This window comes from Felis catus, chromosome A2, assembly GCF_018350175.1.
Source record: "Felis catus isolate Fca126 chromosome A2, F.catus_Fca126_mat1.0, whole genome shotgun sequence".
Classification (NCBI taxonomy): domain Eukaryota; kingdom Metazoa; phylum Chordata; class Mammalia; order Carnivora; family Felidae; genus Felis; species Felis catus.
The window spans coordinates 4516163-4535708 of NC_058369.1; the positions used below are offsets into that span (position 1 = coordinate 4516163).

Below are 19546 nucleotides of genomic sequence, written 5' to 3' on the forward strand. Positions count from 1 at the left end.
CGGTATCTCCTTGGCCCCCCTCCCACATCCCCCCGTGCTCGTGTCGGAGATGTTGTAGCCACTCGATGACAAACACTTTCTTTCCTGGCTGACTGCTTCATTGTACCCACACGCAGCTTCAAGATCCGAGACGTTCCTGTCCCTCCGCCTCCTTATCAACTCCGAATACTGCCAACAGTTTCCAAACCACCAACCCAACGGGTGATAAAGTATCTTAACGTATTACGAAACTGCCAGACTGTTTCCACAGTGGCCGCCTCGTTTCATACTCCCCCCAGAGCGGCCACGGTACCGCTGTCCCTGCCGCGGCTGTCTCAGTGGCCGGAAGGCGGCGTGTGCATTTCCCTGATGACTAACGGTGTGTGTGGGGGGGGTGGGGGGAGTGCCGCCTCATGTGCTTGGTACCGGCTGTATACCTTCTTTGGGAGAACAAGTCTGTGCGAATCTTTTGCTCATTAAATTTTTTTTATTTATTCATTTTTGAGAGGGGGGGCAGAGAGAGAGAGAGAGAGAGAGAGAGAGAGAGAGAGAGAATTCCAAGCAGGCTCCACAATGTCAGTGCAGAGCCCGACACGGGGCTTGAACTCACAAACCGTGAGATCGTGATCTGAGCCAAAACCAAGAGTCGGACGCTTCGCCGACTGAGCCACCCAGGCGCCCCTCTTTTGCTCATTTAAAAATTTGGTTGGGGCGCCTGGTCACGATCTCATGGTTCGTGGGTTCGAGCCCCATGTCAGGCTCCGCAGTGACTTAACTGAGCCTGCTTGGGATTCTCTCTCTCCCTCTCTGCCCCTCCCCTGCTCATGCTCGCTCTACCTCTCAAAATAAGTAAATACAACTTAAAAAGAAATTTAAAATTTGGTTGTGTGTCTTCTTATGGTTGGGTTGTAACCAAATGCTGGTTTACAAGGACCTCCGGCCGGTATCGTGTCTTCTCATTTTTAACTCCGATGAGGTCGTTTCTCTTTTCTTTCATGACTGTAGTGCCCTATGCAAGAGACCCCTGTCTGCCCCGGGGCCACACAGGTTTCTGTCGTGTGTCCCACAAAGCCTCTGCATCTTAGCTCTCACACTCAGGTCTGTGCTCCGTGTTGAGTTCACTTTTGTGTTTGATGAGAAGACACTAAGCTGGGCTCTTTTATTTTCCAGGATATGAACAGCCTTTCTTCCACCGGACTGCTCGTAAATGTACTCTGCCCCGTCGAACTGGACGTCCGTCCTTATGCCAGAACCGCACTGACCGGAGTTTTCTGGCTTTCTGGCAGGACGACCACCTTGCCCTGGTTTGCCTGGGACATCCCCAGTTTTATGACCGAAAGTCCCACGTTCCATGAACTCCTTCAGTTCTGAGCAAACCAGGGCAATTGCCCTGTTTTAGAATACATTGCAAAATCAAACAGTATTTCTTCCAATTCTGTTCTTCTCTTCCCAAACTGCTTTGGTCGTTCTTGGTCCTCTGCATTTCCATGTAAATTTTTAAGGTTGGCTTATCTATCTGTGTGGAAAAACCTGCCTGGATTTTGACAGGATTGCACTGAACCCGTAAATCTGATCGGGAAAGAATCTTACATCCTTATTAACAGTTGTGCAAAATTCTACTCCAAGCTTGGGTCAGGTGTGGGTTGGTTGGTTTGTTTTTACCAGTCTGTGGGCTCCACCAAATCCCTAGAGAGCGTGCAAAACCTGATTGGCTACCAGCCAGCCAATGGGTTGGCTCCCTTGGGTGGGGAGCTCACCCTGGGCCAATCAGCAAAGAGAAAGTACTCCTGGGCTGAGCTGGATGGCTGGGGAGAGATGGACATGTGGGTTCCACTCGAGGTGCAGGTGCCGCTAGATCAGCTCGGTCTCTTGCAGGGCACCTTGATCGATACTCTGCAGGAGGTAAAGCCTACTGCCTTCCTGGGGGTGCCCCGAATCTGGGAGAAGATGCAGGAGAGGATAAAGGAAACTGGCGCCAAATTCTCAAGCCTGAGGAAGAAGGTGTTTTCATGGGGAAGAGTTATTGGCTTCAAGATCAATACAAAAGGGATGTTGGGGTAGGTGCAGGGTCCAATGCGGCCAGGCCGGGAGAGGGCAGGGGGTGAAGGGGCTCAGCCTTCTCCAGCTGGCTCCCCACCCACTCCCATTTGGTTGTCCATGACTGTTGACCCGTTCTTGGCATTCTTTTTTTTTGTCCTTGGCATTCTTAGTCACAGGACACATGATACTCCCATAAGCTACCGTGTGTCAGAGGCCCTCGTGTTCAGCAAAGTCAAGAGCGCCCTTGGCCTTGATCGCTGCCACTCTTTTATCAGCGGAGCCGCACCCCTCAACCAACAGACCGCTGAGTTCTTCCTAAGCCTGGACATACCCATAGGCCAGATGTACGGTATGAGTGAGAGCTCAGGGCCCCACACCGCATCCAGCCGGGAGAGCTACAGGATTCAAAGGTACCGGCCTCCTGGGCAGACCCCCAGCCCTCCAGCAACATGGGGGTCAGGGGTTAAAGGTGGGAGGGCAGGCAAGCCACTGAGCTAAGATGAACCCTGGCCTGAGTGTCCAGAATGGCCCCTGTTCTCCAGCCTCCAAGCCCTACATCCTCATGACCAAGGAAGCCCCCATGTGCCAGAGAGCCCACAGACAAGGACTCTTAGAATGTTCTGGGATCTCCCCCACTGTAATTTGTGAGTTCTGCCTGCAGACAGCCCTCCCAGGCTCACTCACCCCCCTCAGGTTCACCTCCTGAGACCTCAGGACCCTTCATCCCTGCCATGCTCCCCCCCCAAACACGTCCATGGGCCCCCATGGCTTCCTCCCAAGCTCAGCTGGTCCCAGGCTGCAGGAGTAGACCCAACGACACTGAAACAGGAGGAACACCAAAGACGAGTTCTCTTTGGGTCTCACAGTCACAGGAGCTCCCACCATCTCTCTCTGACCCCTCGCTGCCGTCATATCACAAGTCCAGCTTGCCTTTCACGCTTGGCCAGGTTCCAACCGCCTCTGAACTTGGCAGAAAGTAAACTCAATCTTCCTAATATGGCGAAACCATCTCCTGCCTTTTGCTTTTACCCTGTGGGGGAGCTCTGCACCTCAACGTCCCCATCCCCCCTCCGAAGTCCCATCTGAGGCCTCTTTTTGGTGTAACCCACATGCCCACTGCAGTTTCTCCAAAACCAAAGGGCAGCCCTTCCCTAAAGAGAAGGGACCAGAGGAAAGGTGCAAGTCCCGGCCTCCATCTTTAAATAAATGAGGAATACAGGCCCTCGTCCCCAAACTCAGAAGGCATAAAATGACGCGGTGAAAAGCTCCCTCCCGCCCACCCCAAATCTCCAGTCTGCGATGTGAGTTTGCCACGGCCACCATAACTAAGTCCCACAGACTCAAGCAAGGGAAACGTTTTCTTACAACTCCAGAGAACAGACGTCCAAGGCCAAGGTGTGGGCAGGCTGGCTCATTCTGAGGGTGATGGAGAATCTGCCCCAGGCCCTCCCCTGGCGTCTGGGGTGGGGCTTGGGGCTTGCTGGCCACCTCTGGCGTTCCAGGGCTTACAGACGCATCACCCGGATCCCCGCCTTAATCTTCACATGGTTCCCCCCACACGGGTGTCTGAAGGAGAAACCTCCCCTTTCTAGAAAGACACCAGGCCGGCTGGACTGGGGGCCACCCTACTCCAGTAGGACCTCGTCTTAATGTAACTAATTACACTGGCAGTGACCCTACTTCCAAACACGGTCACGTTGTGAGATGCTGGGGGCTTGTGCCGCAACCTGTAGGGGGAGTGACGGGCACGATTCAGCCCCTAACGCCCTCCTGAGAGCAAAACCACCACAGCATTTCCTTTGAGTTAACCTCTGCATAAGCAGTGATGGGGACGTATCTACTTATATCCCAAACCAAAGCATTTTCCACGTGACAATGAACCCAAAACTCGTCTTCTCTCAACTGCTAGTTGCTCTCTGGAGCTTGGGAACCAAATGAAGCCAGATAACCCGGTGTCCTTCACTGTCTGGGTTTGTCATACAAACACCCAGTCTTGACTCACCAACCACGCTCAGCAACCCAATGAATGGATCTGGCAGGTGAGAGATTCTTACCCGGTAGAGAACGTTCCCCTGTCTGGGCACACAGCTGCCCCGTCTTCAGCAGTCGCGTGGTATCCCGCTGGGGGCACGTACCCTCATTTACTCAACGGGGCCTTTTGTTGCTGGCTTTTTCTCCATCTTTCATCACCACAAACGACGCTGAAGCAAGCGCTTTGTATACGTACAATATTATTGCGCTAAAAAAAAAAAAAAAAGTATCTCAACACAACTTTTCATTTACATTCCTTTTGTTATGAGTGAGGTTGAAAAAAAAAATCTTTGCATATATTTAAAATCCACTTGTATTTCTTCTCCTCGGAACGCTCTACGCCCACCAGGTCCCGGAGAGGGTGAGACAGCAGATCCCGCGTGGGTCAGCTGAGCGGCGTTTGGAGCCTGGGCTGCAGACCCGGGCTGACCTGGGTGGGTGACCCGGTCTCTCTGTGCCCTGATTTCCCCCCTCCCGTCCCCCAGCAGCTGTGGCAAAGTCATGGATGGATGTAAGAACATGCTGTACCAGATGAACAAGGACAGCATAGGGGAGATCTGCATCTGGGGCCGGCACGTCTTCATGGGCTATCTGGATATGGAAGATAGGACCATGGAGATCATCGACGACGAAGGCTGGTTACACACCGGGGACCTGGGCTACACAGACAACCAGGGCTTCCTCTACATCACCGGCCGCATCAAAGGTACTGGGGCTGGCCCCACAGGGGCTTCCTGTAGGCAGGCCAACCCTGAACCCTCACCAGCAAAGGCTCCCAGCCCCCCACCTTACCCGGGGAAGGGCCCCCACAGAGGTACAGTGACAACCCCTCTGCAGGTTTCAGCTCTTCCCTGGCGCCCAGCATTTGGCCCTGGAAAGAAGGGTCCCGGGGGAGACACCCATGCTAGCTCTGAGATCGACATAATTGTAACAATTCAGTGAGGATGAACGGAAACTGCTGTAGAGCAGGGATAAGCCAGCTCTTCCCTGATAAGGGCCTGAGAGCAAATAGTCTTTGGATCTGAGGGACAGAGAGCTGTGTCAGAGCTGCTCAACTCGGCCACTGGGGTACAAAGGCAGCCATGGGCAACATGTAGACAAACAGACGTGGCCGTGTCATATAATCCTCACGCGTCACAAATATTATGCTTTGAGTTTCCTTCCAACCGGTTAAAAGTATAAAAAACCAGGGGCACCTGGGTGGCTCAGTCGGTCGAGTATCTGACTCTTGGTTTCAGGTCATGATCCCCAGGGTCGTGGGATTGAGCCCTGCATCAGGCTCCATGCTAAGCACGGAGCCTGCTTAAAATTCCCACCCACCCTCCCCCGTGCTTCTCCCCCACTTGTGTGCGCTTCTGCATGCTCCCTCTCAAAAAATAAATAAAATAAATAAATAAATAAAATAAAATAAAATATAATATAATATATAAAATAAAATATAACATAAAATAAAATAAAATATAAAATAAAATAAAATAAATAAAATAAAATAAATAAAATATAAAATAAAATAAAAATTAAATTAAATTAAAAAAATAAAATAAAATAAATAAAATAAAATAAATAAAATATAAAATAAAATAAAAATTAAATTAAATTTAAAAAATAAAATAAAATAAATTAAATAAAATAAATAAAAATAAAATAAATAAAACAAAATAAATAAAACAAAATAAAAATAAATAGAAACCATTTTTAGCTCGTGGTCAGACAAAAACATGGAAGGTTGGACTGGACTGACAGTCTATAGTTTGCCAACCTCTGATGTTGAGAGAGCATTTGACAGTGAGCCTGACACAGGCAGTTAACTATTCAATACGCGGGCTATGTTAGCATCATTTCCATGATAAGCAACAGAAAACCCTTCTTATATACGTTTGAGTGACAAAGAGAAACTACTGGCACAAAAATGGAAAAGTCCAAAAAGGTCTCACTTCAGGCCTGGCTGGATCCAGGTGCCGAAACAACATCACAAGGAATTGGCATTATCCTTCCCTTACTGAGCTGTCTTTGGTGTTGGGGTCCTTCTGGAAGAGGCTCTTCCCATTTGGTGACAAGATGGCCGCCAACAGTCAAGGCTCACCCTAACCCTAAGGGACAGCAAAAGTCTTAGGCCTGACTCTCACTGGATCCCATTTCGAAAGGAATCGCTGTAGAGAATGGAATACACCGACTGGTCAGACCTGGCCACGTGCTCATCCTAGCAGTCCTGGCCCAAACCACAAGCGTGCACGATGGAGAAGAGTCCCCTACGGAAACAGCAGGGCTGGTTACCCGGAAGACGAGTCACGGGCAAACACCAGCACAGGTGTCCGTCACACAATATTATTACTACTGCCGCAACAACCTCGGTACGGACAGCTGAAAGATAAGACCGATCTTGGGTGGGTGGGGCAGGAGGCAGCCGGCATCCTTGGACGAAAGAGCAAGTGGGGAACACAGCCGGGGCGGGAGGAGGAGCTCCTGGAGAATGTGAGTGGCTGGGAGGAAAAGTGACGCAGTTCTCTTAAGGTCTGCCCAAGTTAGGGATGCCACCTAAGGACTTAGGTTTTTGGGGGTTGCCAAGTGGTAGAAAAATCAGGAGACAGAGACACGCGGCACAGCCAGAAGCATGTCGCTGTCTTCCAAGCAAGACACATTGGAGGGCTTGGATCAGGGTACAGAGGACCAAGAAACTGGCGATGGATTAATACGGCGCTGTCCAAGTGTCCTGTGCACAGGACTCGGACATTTGCTGGGAATTTCAAGGAGGCGACGGAACAGGAGCAGAGTGACGCTGGGTCTGTGGGCTAGAGAAGGGCATGGTGGGAGTCCCGGCCCTGGGCAGAGGTCCTCCTCTGCTTCTGGGGTTTTCTAAGAGGGTGGTCATCTGTGCCAGCATCCGTCCCCTCTGATCCTCGAGGGAGCGGGGCTTTTGTACTGTCTCTGTTGAAACCTCACCGAGCCATGCTTTGTTCCAGAAATCCTCATCACAGCCGGCGGTGAGAACGTGGCCCCTATTCCCATTGAGAACATGGTTAAAGAGAAGATTCCCATAATCAGTCATGCCATGTTAGTGGGAGAGAAGGCAAACTTTCTAAGCATCCTGCTGACACTGAAGGTAACGTGGGTTTGCTGTCCTGGGGGGGGGCTCTGCCCCAGGGTCCGGAGGGTGCGCCCCTGTGGGTCCAAGACCCGCTTCCTGGTCCGCAGGGGTGGCCAGGAAGCGTGTGCGGTCACTGGGTGTGGTGACGAGGGTCTCCTGGGGCAGTGTAAGATGGACGGGATAACTGGAGAGCCACTGGACGAGCTAAGCTCGGAGGCCATCAACTTCTGCCGGAAACTGGGAAGCCACGTGTCCACCGTCTCTGAGATTTTGGAGCTGCAGGACCCCCTGGTCTACAAGGCCATCCAGGAGGGCATAGATGCCGTGAATGAGGAAGCCATCTCCAATGCGCAGAGGATCCAGAAGTGGGCCATCCTGGAAAAAGACTTTTCTGTCCCCAGTGGAGAGCTGGGTGAGCAGTCTGGAGAGCAGGTGGTCTTTGGCATTTGGAGGCTGGTCCCTGGCTAGTGTCCAGGACTACACGGGCTCTAAGGAGATGTGTCCTTTTCTGGGGGTCAGGGGGTCCACCTCCAGCTCACTGGTGTCCCAGATCCTCCCCCCCCCACACACACACACAAGGTCCCTTCTACCCAGGGCAGCATGTCTCTCACTCTAGGAATAAAAGCCAAACTCATTATGACACTGCATGACCCTTCTCCTATTGACCTCTCCCTTTTCACTTACCCTACCCCAACTGCGCAGGCCTCCCTGCTGTTCCCACAACTCCCCAGGCAAATTTTGCCTCAGGGCCTTTGCACCTGCTGTGCCCACTGCCTAGAATGCCCTTCCCCCTCAATTCTTTGGCTCCTTCTCATTGTCCAGGTCTCACCTACAGGTCTCACCTTACCGCACACTTCCTCAGAGAGGCCTCCTCTGGCCATCCTAGCTAACGAGACTCACTGACACCCTTCATAGGGCACGCCTCCTACACTGCCGCCATTTTGTCCCTGGAACACATCATCATCTGTAGTTACCCCATGTATTGGCTGATTTTGGTCTGTCTGCCCCCTGCACCCCGCCCCCTCCAGGATGGGCGGAGGTCTTGCCTCCTACCAATGTCTTTTCTGGGGCTTGCTCTCAGCACTCAGCTGTAGTCTGATGGCATGGACAGCAAAGAGTTAGAGTGACGGCAAACACACAGCCTCCAACAACTTGGGTTCAAATCCTGTCCCTCAAGGGGGCACTTGTCCCTCCAAGTCTTGGTCCTTTCAACTACGAGTTGAAAATGCAGCCCTCATGGGGCTGCTCAGGACACGGCTGGGGAAGCCTGAACCCCACAGTGACCCAGAGCCTACGAGCAGCCTGGGCCGTGGATCAGACCACTCCCGAATTCATGCCTTGCCCCTGCCGGGCACATGCTGGGCCACCTCAGAGCTACTGGCCCTGAGACGGTTTCCTCACCTGGAAGATGAGGGGGCAGTGCACCCCCTTTGCTGGGTTCGCAGTCCACATTAGGCACAGAGCTCAGCGTGCTGTGCACCTGCCAGCCCATAGAGTCCTCACTGCAGCCCAAGGCGAGGGAGAGTTCATCACTCCCCGCACTGAAGGTGGAGGGAACACACCCAGGAAGTCAATGGGAGAGCCAGCCCCCAACACGGGAACCCTGCTGTCCACCCCCCCACCCCCCCGGCCCCAGGACATGTGGCCTTTTATTTCATCCCCACATTGGAACTGGTTTCTCCTTTCTCGATAGGTCCGACGACAAAGGTTAGGAGACATTTTGTGGCCCAGAAATACAAAAGGCTAATTGAAAGCTTCTACTACTGACCTCTCTGGCGGAGCAGCTCTCGGCTGTCCCAACGGTGAGACTGGCTTGGCTGGGCTGGGCTGGGCTGGGCCAACGGAGGTGGTCTCCCCTGTGTGGCAGGCGGGGCTGTGGGCGGGGCTGTGGGCGGGGCTGTGGGCGGGGCTGCAGAGGCCACACGCACACACACGCACGGCTCTGGCCTCAACTCATGCTTTCTCTACCAGGGTCATGGCGAGCCGTGCACACTCCTTCTTGGCTGGCTGCCAAGGCTGTTAGCTGTTCCTCCTGCCTTTTCTACTCGTCTCAGAGAAGGAGAGGAGCAATCTTCCCATCCAGGACCAGGTTTTGCTGTTAAAATGCTCAAATCTTTCGTAGCTCATGTGGAGGAGGCCTTTTGTTAGGAACGTTCGTGGGGGGAGAGTGCTACTTGCCAGGAGTCCAAGGAATGATGCATGCTGGCCCATCGCAGATGGTAAGGGATGGGGTCTTGAAAAACTCCCACCTACCAACCCCTGTCCTCTCCCCAAGTCTCATCCACAGGAGCTCCCATAACACCAAGGGTCCCTGATAGGTTTGTGGGAACCCAGCTAGATACAAGGGCGTTGGCACAACAAATTCTCAGTTGTCCTAAAAGCCACTGGTAAACTTTTCATGTGCAAATCATCGCCTGCTGATGCCCCCAGCCAGCTCACCTGTAGCAGCCTGCCGGGGCTTCTGCAACCAAGAACCCTGCAGGGTACCGGCTGGGTTGGCTTGTTCTGAGGCTCATCTCGTCTCTGTGTCCACATTTCCCTTTTTCACAAGGACACTGGTCATCCTGGATCGGGGCCCACCCTAATGACCTCATTTTAGCTCGATCACCTCTGTAAAGACTCTATCCTCAAATATAGTCACATTCTGAGGTCCTGGGGGTTAGGGCTTCCACAGATGAATCAGGACGGGGCGGGGGATGGGGGGAGGCAGGCATAATTCGGCCCATCACACCTTTTCTTCATTGTTGACTGGCCTCACTCTTCCACACCTTCATCTGCCAAAGTCTCGTGGGGGAGCCCAGCAGTTAAACAAATCATGTGTATCATTCCACATCTTTTGCAAGACTTCCAATTGCACTTTGCAGTTGGGCAAAAGACCACCTGACACTGACATGGGGGTGGGAGATGGACCCTTTACACCTGTGCTGACCAAGATGGCAGCCATTCAAACTGAGATGTGCCGCAAGTCCAAACATAGACTGGATTTGACAGCTGGGTATGAAAAAGAGAATACAAAATACCTCATTAATATTTTAAAATATTGACTACATGTTGAAACGATACTATTTTAGACATACTGGGTGACAAAAATATATTACTTCAGTTAATTTCACCTATTACATTTTTACATATGGCTACCAGAAAAAAAATTTTTTTTTAATTTTTTAATGTTTATTTTTAAGACACAGAGCATGAGTGGGGGAGGGGCAGAGAGAGAGAGAGAGACACACAGAATCCAAAGCAGGCTCCAGGCTCTGAGCTTGTCAGCACTAGAGCCCGACGTGGGGCTCGAACTCACAAAGCATGAGATCATGACCTGAGCTGAAGTCGGATGCTTAACCGACTGAGCCACCAGGGTGCTCTGAAGATTTTTAATTACATAGGTGGCTTACATGATATTTCTCATGGACAGCACTGCTCTAAAGTTCACTGGAGAGGGATTCAATTGTTTTTCTAACTTATAAACTAATACATTCATTCAGGAATATTTTCATCCTATGGTAACTGTGGGATCTCAGAGAATGAGCACACAGATTTCAAGTCTCTCCAGGTAATAACTTATCCTTCCTCTCCCTCCAGCTTCCAACAGGAAGATCCCTCTGGGTAGGGGCTTTTTCTCCTGTTTTTAAGAAGCCCATATTCCCCATGGGTCAGTCTGTTGAAGAGGTGCCTCCTCAGGGACCTGCCATGCCTTTTGAAGGAATATATTGGATCATCATAGATCTCTGAATTCCTGTGAACCTTCAAGGCATGATCCCAGGGAAACTTATGGGGAAGCCTATAAAGAACCTCTTGGGGCAGTTGGTTGAGTGTTCGATGTCAGCCCAGGTTGTGATCCTGTGCTTCATGGGTTTGAGCCCCACGTCAGGCTCTGTGCTGACAGCTCGGAGCCTGGAGCCTGCTTCGGATCCTGTGTCTCCCTCTCTCTCTTCCCCTCCCCCACTCTGTCTCTCTGTCTCCCCAAAATAAATAAACATTTAAAAAAATAAAAAACAAAAAGAACTTCTCATCTTGTGGGTTCCAATTCGAGATTCGAGTTTTTTCTCCCCAGAGGGCTGAGGCATCAGAAAGAAAAACCTTCACAAGTCTATGGCCATACCACCCTGAACACGCTTGATTGCATCTGATCTCAGAAGCTGCGCAGGGTCAGGCCTGGTTAGTACTCGGATGGGAGGAAAGCCTTCGCACGTCTGAGGAAGTGGGTCCCCAAGCCAACTCATCTTCCTAGAAGCAACCTGGAAACTCTTCCAATAAGTTCTGATAATAAAGCACTTCAGCAACCCACGTCCCGATTTGGGGCCAGATTCAAACATTTTGTCCTTTGTTGAGAAGTTCAGACTCTGAAATCAGTTCTGAGTTCAAATTCTGACTAGCTATGTGAGTTCAACCTTCTGAGTCTGGAGGGGGTGGGGCTCTGTAATCCTCCCCCCACCCCCCCCCCCCGCCACTCACAGGGTGGCTGTGGAAGACTCACACCATCACAGGTGAAGGTACACAGAGAACGCAAACGGAGTGCAGCATCTGATACCCGAAAGCCCTCGAATACAGGTAGACTGTTACCATCGAAGCACCCACAAGTCTCGGTTAACAGCTGATTCTTGATGAATGCCATCTCTGGGGATGAGTCTCGCTGTTATCCTAAGGTCCAAAATAACAGAAACTTAAAGAAGAGAGAAGTTCAGGGGCACCTGGGAGGCTCAGTCAGTTAAGCCTCTGACTCGGTTTCAGCTCTGGTCATGAGCTCACGGTTCATGAGTTCGAGCCCCGCATCGGGCTCTGCGCTGATGGCGTGGGGTCTGCTTGGTATCCTCTTTCTCCCTCTCTCTCTGCCCCTCTCACGTACACACTTTCTCTCAAAATCCATAAATAAAAACTTTAAAAAAAAAAGTTCATTCTTCTCTCATCCACAAGTCCATATACAGGCAGATCAAAGCTGACACAATAAATCCACAGTGTTGGTCCCTGAAAGACCAGTGGGGGAGGCACCTCCCAGGCCAAAGGAGGACAGCCTATTAGCACAGGAGGAAGAAAATTTCCAGTCTTTTAAGGTTCTAGATACCCACACGTGTCCCAGGGCCCCTTTTCTTTTCAAAATATAAAAGTAAAGGGGCGGCTGGGTGGCTCAGTTGGTTAAGCGTCTAACTTGGGCTCGGTCATAATCTCGTGGTTCGTGAGTTCGAGCCCCATGTCGGGCTCTGTGCTGACAACTCGGAGCCTGGAACCTGCTTTGGATTCTGCGTCTCCCTCTCTCTCTGCCCCTTCCCCGCTCATGCTCTGTCTCTCAAAAATGAATAAACATTAAATATATATATCTATATATCTATATATATAAGTATAAATAGATCAGAAATGTATGAAGACATTCTCCTTGCAATAATAATGATAATAATGCATATAAAGGTAAAGTCATTTTTGGTGGGCTTCCTTACCCATCTGGTAGGTCTGTTTTTTTAATATGTAAGTGTAGTCAATCTTCCTCTTTTGAAGACTCTGTATTTGCAAGTTTGGCACTCACTAAAACTTACCTGTAACCCCCAAGTCAATGCTCCCTGTACTTTTGTGGTCATCTGTGGACATGCGCAGAGCAGTGCAAAGTCTGAAGTGCCCAACATTCACATTCTCAGCTGAGGTCAAACACAGCACTGCCTTGGCTTCTCGCTTGAGCTCACAATGTAAATGCACGTCCTTCTGGGGGTCTGTTTAGCACCGTGTTTTTGCATGTTTGTTGGGTGATTTCACTGTTGAAAGTGGCCCCCAAGTCTAGTGCTGGAACTCTGTCTAGTGTTCCTGAGTGCAAGAAGGCTATGATGAGCCCAGGGAGAGAAAATACAGGTGTCGGATAAACTTCATTCACACATGAATTCTAGCGCTGTTGGCCATGAGTTCAATGCAAATGGATCAATAATGTGTATTAACTAAGGTGTCCCTGAACAGAAAACACAAATAAACAAGGTCAGGTAGCGATCAGTTCATAAAAATGTTGTGACAGAGGCTGCCAGGAACCTGACTCTGTATTTCTCCTAAGAGCAATGGTTCGATATTTGCTAATCCAGTATTCACAGCACCTGTATAAACATAACTACCACAAATAACAAGAATCGACTACATATAAATATATATGTCACTATAGAAAAAAGATATGTGTGTGTTATAGAGATGGGAGAATTCATACTTACACATAAAAATACGTAAGAGAGACATTTTCTCTTCTGGGCAGGGGACAGTTAGCACGGTGGTTGAGAATGTGAGGAGGGGGCAGGGGGCAGGCTTAGAGGCCAAGGGTGTGGAACCGAGGGGAACACAGACATGGCAGGCTGAGGAGAGGAACAGTGTGGTCAGGAGGCTGGATACACTGAACAAATAAGTAAATAGATTTTTAAAAAGTGGAAGCCAAGTTTCTCGTTGCCAGAGAAGAAACTAAGGAAAAGGCTAGAATGAGGAGGTATTATATTTGAATTGGAGGTTATGTACAAACTCATAGTTTTATAATACATACACACGGATACAGAACTGTAGACGTGTGTTATATATATCTACTAGGTCTTTAAGTACACACGTAGTTTTGTGTACATACATGCACATACATACATACAGACGTGTTTTCTATCTCTGTCTGCTCCAAGGGCCCAGCAGCAGTTAGCACACTGAATGCCCAGATATTGGCTTCTAAATCCCATCTACTGCTAAAAGGAACCAGGGATGTTTGGGGAAATGTCTGACTCCAGGGCCAAGAAAGAGCCTGGAACTTCTTGTGTCAGAAAGTAAAGTGCTAAAACAAAATGAAACAAAACACAAAAGGTGGGGCTTGGCTGAGGGCCAGAGGAACCAGGCTGAAGGACTTTCTGCTGGCCACGTCAGGGGCAATTTGAGTATCAAAACAAATAATGACAGTAACAGAGGATACCCCACAGAATAACTGGTTATAACTATTGTAACACAAAGTCCCCAATAACACAGAAGGAATAGTGGGATTGGAAAATCTCCGTCTGGCAGTCAGTATGCAGGTGGATGGACAAACAGGGGTCATCACCGGGTACCAAGGTCAGTGGCTGGAGGTTTGACGATGGGGAAGATGGTATAATCTCATAATACCTCCCCACAAAATTCCGATCAATTACAGAAGGAGGAAAGATAAATTTAAGGTGGGGGAGCCTGACAGACACCAACTTGACCAGGTGGTCAAGGTTTATGTCACCTCCTGATGACCGCGCAAAAAGGAACATAGCGTGCTTTCTGTCCCATTCCTTCCAAGAAAGCGGTTGCGAGTTGGAGGCACTGGGTCTGAGCATGACCACAAGGTCACAATAGCTTTATGTGGGCAACACTTTGGTTCCAGTGCAGGGAAAGTCCCTCACAGCATGAGAGTTTCCAGAGGCGAGAACCGCCCAGGACCGGAGGAGGGCAAGGGGCCACCCTCACACCCCAGGAGAAAGAGGGCTTATCTGTCTGGGTGATATTGCTCAGCAGCTGGGCAGGGAGTTTTGGGGTCCGACGGCTCCAAAGGGCACAGTGGCCTGGGGTCTCTTATAGCTCTGGAGTTTATCTTTTATACGGCACATGTTGCATAAAGTTTCAAGGGATATACAAAGCAAGCAGGCTCTAAATGGCTAAAAATATGCTTATTTAAGGTATATTTTTATTTTTTTTATGTTTATTTATTTTGAGAGAGAGAGAGAGAGAGAGAGAGAGAGAGAGAGAGAGAGAATGAGAATGAGCAGGGGAGGGGCAGAGACAGAGAGGGAGAGAGAGAGAATCCCAAGCAGGCTCTACGCAGTCAGAGCAGAGCCCGACACGGGGCGCAAACTCACCAACCGTGAGATCATGACCTGAGCTGATACCAAGAGTCAGATGCTTCACCAACTGAGCCTCCCAGGCGCCCCCAAGGTGTATTTTAAACAACTGGCTGTGTAGGAAACTTGAGTTTGCTACCGTCTTTCCCTTCTGATGGTGTATAATGATCAATATAATTTAACGTACCCTTGGGACCTAGAAAATCGTCTGTTCCAAGTTAAAGAAAAAAATTGGGGTTTGGCTCCAGAGGGCTTTTGAGCTGCAGGTCCCAAACTGCTGTGAGGAAGTGAACCACGCAGGCCACTTACATGGGGCCCCTCTGTGGCTCCTTTAGGTGCCAGAGGCATGGCCCCAGTCTGGTCAAGAGGAAGCAGCAGGCGAACCCGAGATGGGGCTCACTCTATAGAAGGTAAGGCCCGTGTTCTTCAAGCCGGGCCAGGGATGAGAGACAAGAGAGGGGGTGAAGGAGACTGAGGGAGTCTAAGGAGACATGACAGCTAAGGGCACATGACCCTGGACCAGAAAGGGGGGCCGTACCGGATCACTTAAGAAAATAAAAACAGGATGCGAGGAATGGATGGTCAGGCAGAGATGGCGATGTGCCGATGTGGAGGCTCGTGTGCTGCTTGTGTGGGACAGCGTCCTTGTCTGGAGAAGATACACACTCGGAATAGTTGTGCGAAACACCTGCAGGTTACTCGGAAAAAGACTAACGGACAATCTGCTGGGGGCGGGGGGCGGGCAGTGGGTGACGGAGGAAATGCATCTGCACAGAGGATGGAGAGTTCTTTGCGGAGTGTTTTGGAAACTTTCCCGTAACTTACTATGGCCTCAAAATAAGTTATTTAAAGGGCATGTTAAAAGACATGAACTTGATTTTTCTCCCACTTAAAAAAAATATGCTAGGGCCCGCCTGGGTGGCTCGGTCGGTTAAGCGTCCGACTTCGGCTCAGGTCGTGATCTCACGGTTCGTGGGTTCGAGCCCCGCGTCGGGCTCTGGGCTGACGGCTCGGAGCCTGGCGCCTGCTTCGGATTCTGTGTCTCCCTCTCTCTCTGCCCCTCCCCCGCCTGTGCTCTGTCTCCTTCTGGCATCTCAACTGTAGTCACTAAGGCCGGCACTGAGTTCAGCTTTCAGTTCACCAACCCCACTCACAACCAGAACAACCCCCAGCTGCTCGAGCCAGTCTAATAAAGCTAACACCTCTAGTCCGCACACCTATCTGGATAAACTCATTTCTCCTTTCCCGGTGTAGCACCCTCGGAATCCGACCCCACATGTAGGACCCAGATTGCCTGCCCGTTTCTACATTACCCAAATCTTATAGGTCGTTTGCGATTTTTCATCCCAAGGCTTGGCACTGTAAGTGAAGTGGCCTCCTGAAGTAATTTTGAGACTTCACTCCCTTTTCGGTGTGGACGCAAGGAGGGAGCTAGCGTGAAAACTGGCTTCTACTGCAAGGTTACTGCCCCTCTAGATGGCGGGGAGGGGCTGCCTTTTGTTTCTTCCTTCCTGGCAAGGGAGCCTGAGTGGGATTCTAAAGTTCAGGGCGGGCACTCAAAATCATACACTCTTCTTCCCAAATGACACCGTTCCAAATATTTCCATTCTCAGGCTCCCTCTAACTCAGCAAATGCCCTGACTTTCACACAAAGATCTGGTGAGAATTCATGCCACGCTATCATTCAGCACCCTGAAGCTAGAAGAGGTAAGAAATCACCACAAGCATCCACAGCACCGATTCTCTGAAAACTGCTTTGAGATACGAATTTGAACTCAGAGCCCGTCATTCTCTCAAGCCCTCCCATGCTGTCACAAATAGCCTGCAGGCTCAGAGTCCGTGTAATCCTTATGTCCCTCATGATGACTTCCTTGTCCTGTCCCTCCATCCACCGGATCCTTGCCTTTCATAAAAGAACAAAGATACAGGACTTTTGTCTTAACAGCTTACCACAAAGCTACTGACCGAAACTGTGCTATGACATCAATAAGACAGTCCTGAAATGCAAGCTCACACTTATGGTCAACTAATCCTTAATAAAGGTGCCAAGGTGACTCAATGGGAAAAGGGCAGTCTTTTCAACAAATAATGATGGAATACGCCAAAAACAAACAAAACACTTCGGAGAACTTAGACCATCACCTCACACTACACACAAAAACGAAATCCAAAATGTATCGCGCACCTAAATGGAAAACCTAAATGGAAAAGCCAAAACTACAAAACATTAGGGGGGATAAATGTGCCCTTGGATTAGGTTTCTGAGATATGATTTCTTAGATATGACACCAAAGCACAAACCACAAATTAAAAGAAATGACAAAAAATGGACCTCACCGAAATCAAACACTCTTGTCCTTCAAAAGATACTGGCAAATAAACGTCAACTCTGCAGGTAAAAAGACAAATGTATTTAAGAATCATGTATCTGCTAGGGGTGTCTGGGTGGCTCTGTCAGTTAAGTGTCCGACTCTTGATTTCGGCTCAGGTCATGATCTCACACTCATGAGATCAAGCCCCATGTCAGGCTCCACATTGGGCACGAAGCCTGCTTAGGATTCTCTCTCCCTCTCTCTCTTTCTGCCCCTCCCCTGCTCTCTCTCTCAAAAAAAAAAAAATTAAAAAAAAAGAATCATGTATCGGTTTAAGGACTTGTCGCCAGAATATGTAAAGAACACTTACAACTCAACAATAAAAAAGCAAATGACTCAATTTACGGATTTGATGGAACATTTCTGTAAAGACAGACAAGTGGCCACTTAACATGTGAAAAGATGCCCAATGTCATTACTCATCAAGGACGTGCAAGTGGGAAGTACAACGTCACAGCACTTTACGCCCACCCACCCAATGCCAAGTGTTGGCAACCATGTGCAGAAACCTGAACCCGTTTCTGCTGGTGGGCATGCAAAATGGCACCGCAACTTTGGAAAGCAAGTTTAGAAGTTTCCTCCAACGTTAAACAAAGAGTTACTATGTGACCCAGCAATTCAGCTCCCACGTATATACGATGCCAAGGAGAGATGACGCAAAAATTTGTATACCAATGTTCATAGCGGCATTATGCATAAGCACCAAACGCTGGGAGAAAATCCGAATGTCCGTCAACCAATGAGTCACTACACAAAACATAGTACATCCAAATAATGGAATGCCACTCAACCATAAAAATGCTCGAACAACCAACACGAGCAGATGAACTTACGCTACGTGGAAAAGGCCGGACGCAAGAGACCACACGATGCATTACTCTGCTTATAGGACATTTCTAATAAAGGCAAAGCTATGGAGACAGAGAGCAGATCAGCAGTTGCCCGAGGCTGGGATGAGGTCTTTTCAGGGTGATGGAAGCGGCCAAAAATTAGAATATGGTGATGGCTTCACAATCGCATGGCTTTATTAAAAATCGTTGCACTGGGTGGATTTATGGGTGGATTTTATGGTTTGTAAATTACAGCTCAAAAAAGCTGGGGGGTGGGAATCGCTCATAAGGCTGGAGGAGGATGTGCAGGAACGACCCCTAGGCCCCCCGTCGAGAAGGCCCCATCACCTCTACAGCAGCCGACGGTGGAATCACACTGCCCCCGCTGTGATCAGGAACACTGTTCGTGCCCAAGAAGCTGCTGACTCGGGAGACTGCTGGCCAAAGCAGGAAGCGGGGGCTCCCACTGCTGGCCCCAGAACCATGTGGCTTCAGCCAGAAACCTCCTTGGCTCTCCCCCTCACGTGACTCACCTCCAAATCAACCAAGATTTGGAACTTCAGCAGCCACCCCCAGCAACCTTTCTGTCTCTATGAATCTGACTTTAAGTACCTCACAGGACTAGAATCCTACAGTATTTGTCCTTTTGTGTCTCGCTTATCTCACTGAGCATAATGTCTTCAAGGTTCATCCACGTTGTAGCAGGTGCCAGAAACGTCCTCCCTTTTCTAAGGCTGAGTAATATTCCATTGCGCGGATGGACCACCATTTATCCTTCATCCACCAGTGGACGGTGGGTTTCTCTGAACTACCGTGAATCATGCTGCTTTGAACGGGAGTGTGCAAACCCTCTTCGAGTCCCTGCTTCCAATTCTCTTGGGTATATCCCCGGAAATGGGATTGTGGGGTCACACGATAATGTGATGCTTAAATTGTTGAGGAGCCAAAGAGGCCTCTAAATGGTCTGTGTGCGAATCGGCCTCAACAGGGTCCAACAATCTGTGCAAATGCAGCTGCCTACACATCTGGGAGACTAGTCCATGTCCAGAAGGTGCTGGGTGGACACATGAATTCATGAACAGCCAGGCACAGCGAATCAAAGTCCTTGTCGACCTTCTGCCGACCTTGCCTAGCTCTCTGAAACAGTCGGCTTCCTTAGCCTCCGTGCTGCCAGTGCCTTCCAGGCTGCTCCTCTGTCTCACTACTCCCTGTCAGGTTCCCTCGTGAACACGTTCACTCAAAGCTGTAACAAAGCCGGGCAGAGACTATAAAGTCCCTCCAGCCGCCAGACTGAAACCCAAGACTTTGCTGCTGCCTCCTCCCTGGGGGCTGTCACCTTGGGAACCACTGGCTGGGGGGAGGGGGGTGGGGTGCAGATAGCGAAGGGCCTTCTTGGGTAGACCCCGGTCCCCTAAGACG

The 19546-nt window shown here is 49.9% G+C and overlaps 1 protein-coding gene and 1 long non-coding RNA gene across 8 annotated transcripts in view; one reads left to right on the forward strand and one right to left on the reverse strand.

Moving 5' to 3' along the window:
• Window positions 1-9261, forward strand: part of LOC101085442 (long-chain-fatty-acid--CoA ligase ACSBG2) — a 47378-nt gene extending 38117 nt beyond the window's left edge. For 3 of the 5 annotated variants that reach the window (XM_045044533.1, XM_019816243.3, XM_045044531.1), the window contains exons 9-15: window positions 1855-2036; window positions 2190-2429; window positions 4536-4756; window positions 7011-7150; window positions 7301-7547; window positions 8829-8937; window positions 9107-9261. In XM_045044533.1, the coding sequence (XP_044900468.1) occupies window positions 1855-2036; window positions 2190-2429; window positions 4536-4756; window positions 7011-7150; window positions 7301-7547; window positions 8829-8902 (1104 nt within the window). In that variant the 3' untranslated portion in view covers window positions 8903-8937; window positions 9107-9261. Of the gene's footprint in view, window positions 1-1854; window positions 2037-2189; window positions 2430-4535; window positions 4757-6194; window positions 6416-7010; window positions 7151-7300; window positions 7548-8828; window positions 8938-9106 lie in introns of those variants that run through there. The other 2 variants (XM_006928293.4, XM_045044542.1) reach the window with 2 other exon arrangements.
• The window catches only part of LOC123381919, a 37944-nt gene that overhangs the window by 17064 nt on the left and 1334 nt on the right, over window positions 1-19546 (reverse strand). For 2 of the 3 annotated variants that reach the window (XR_006589494.1, XR_006589495.1), the window contains exon 2: window positions 4074-4258. This is a non-coding gene — a long non-coding RNA (uncharacterized LOC123381919). Of the gene's footprint in view, window positions 1-4073; window positions 4259-5984; window positions 6198-19546 lie in introns of those variants that run through there. The other variant, XR_006589496.1, reaches the window with a different exon arrangement.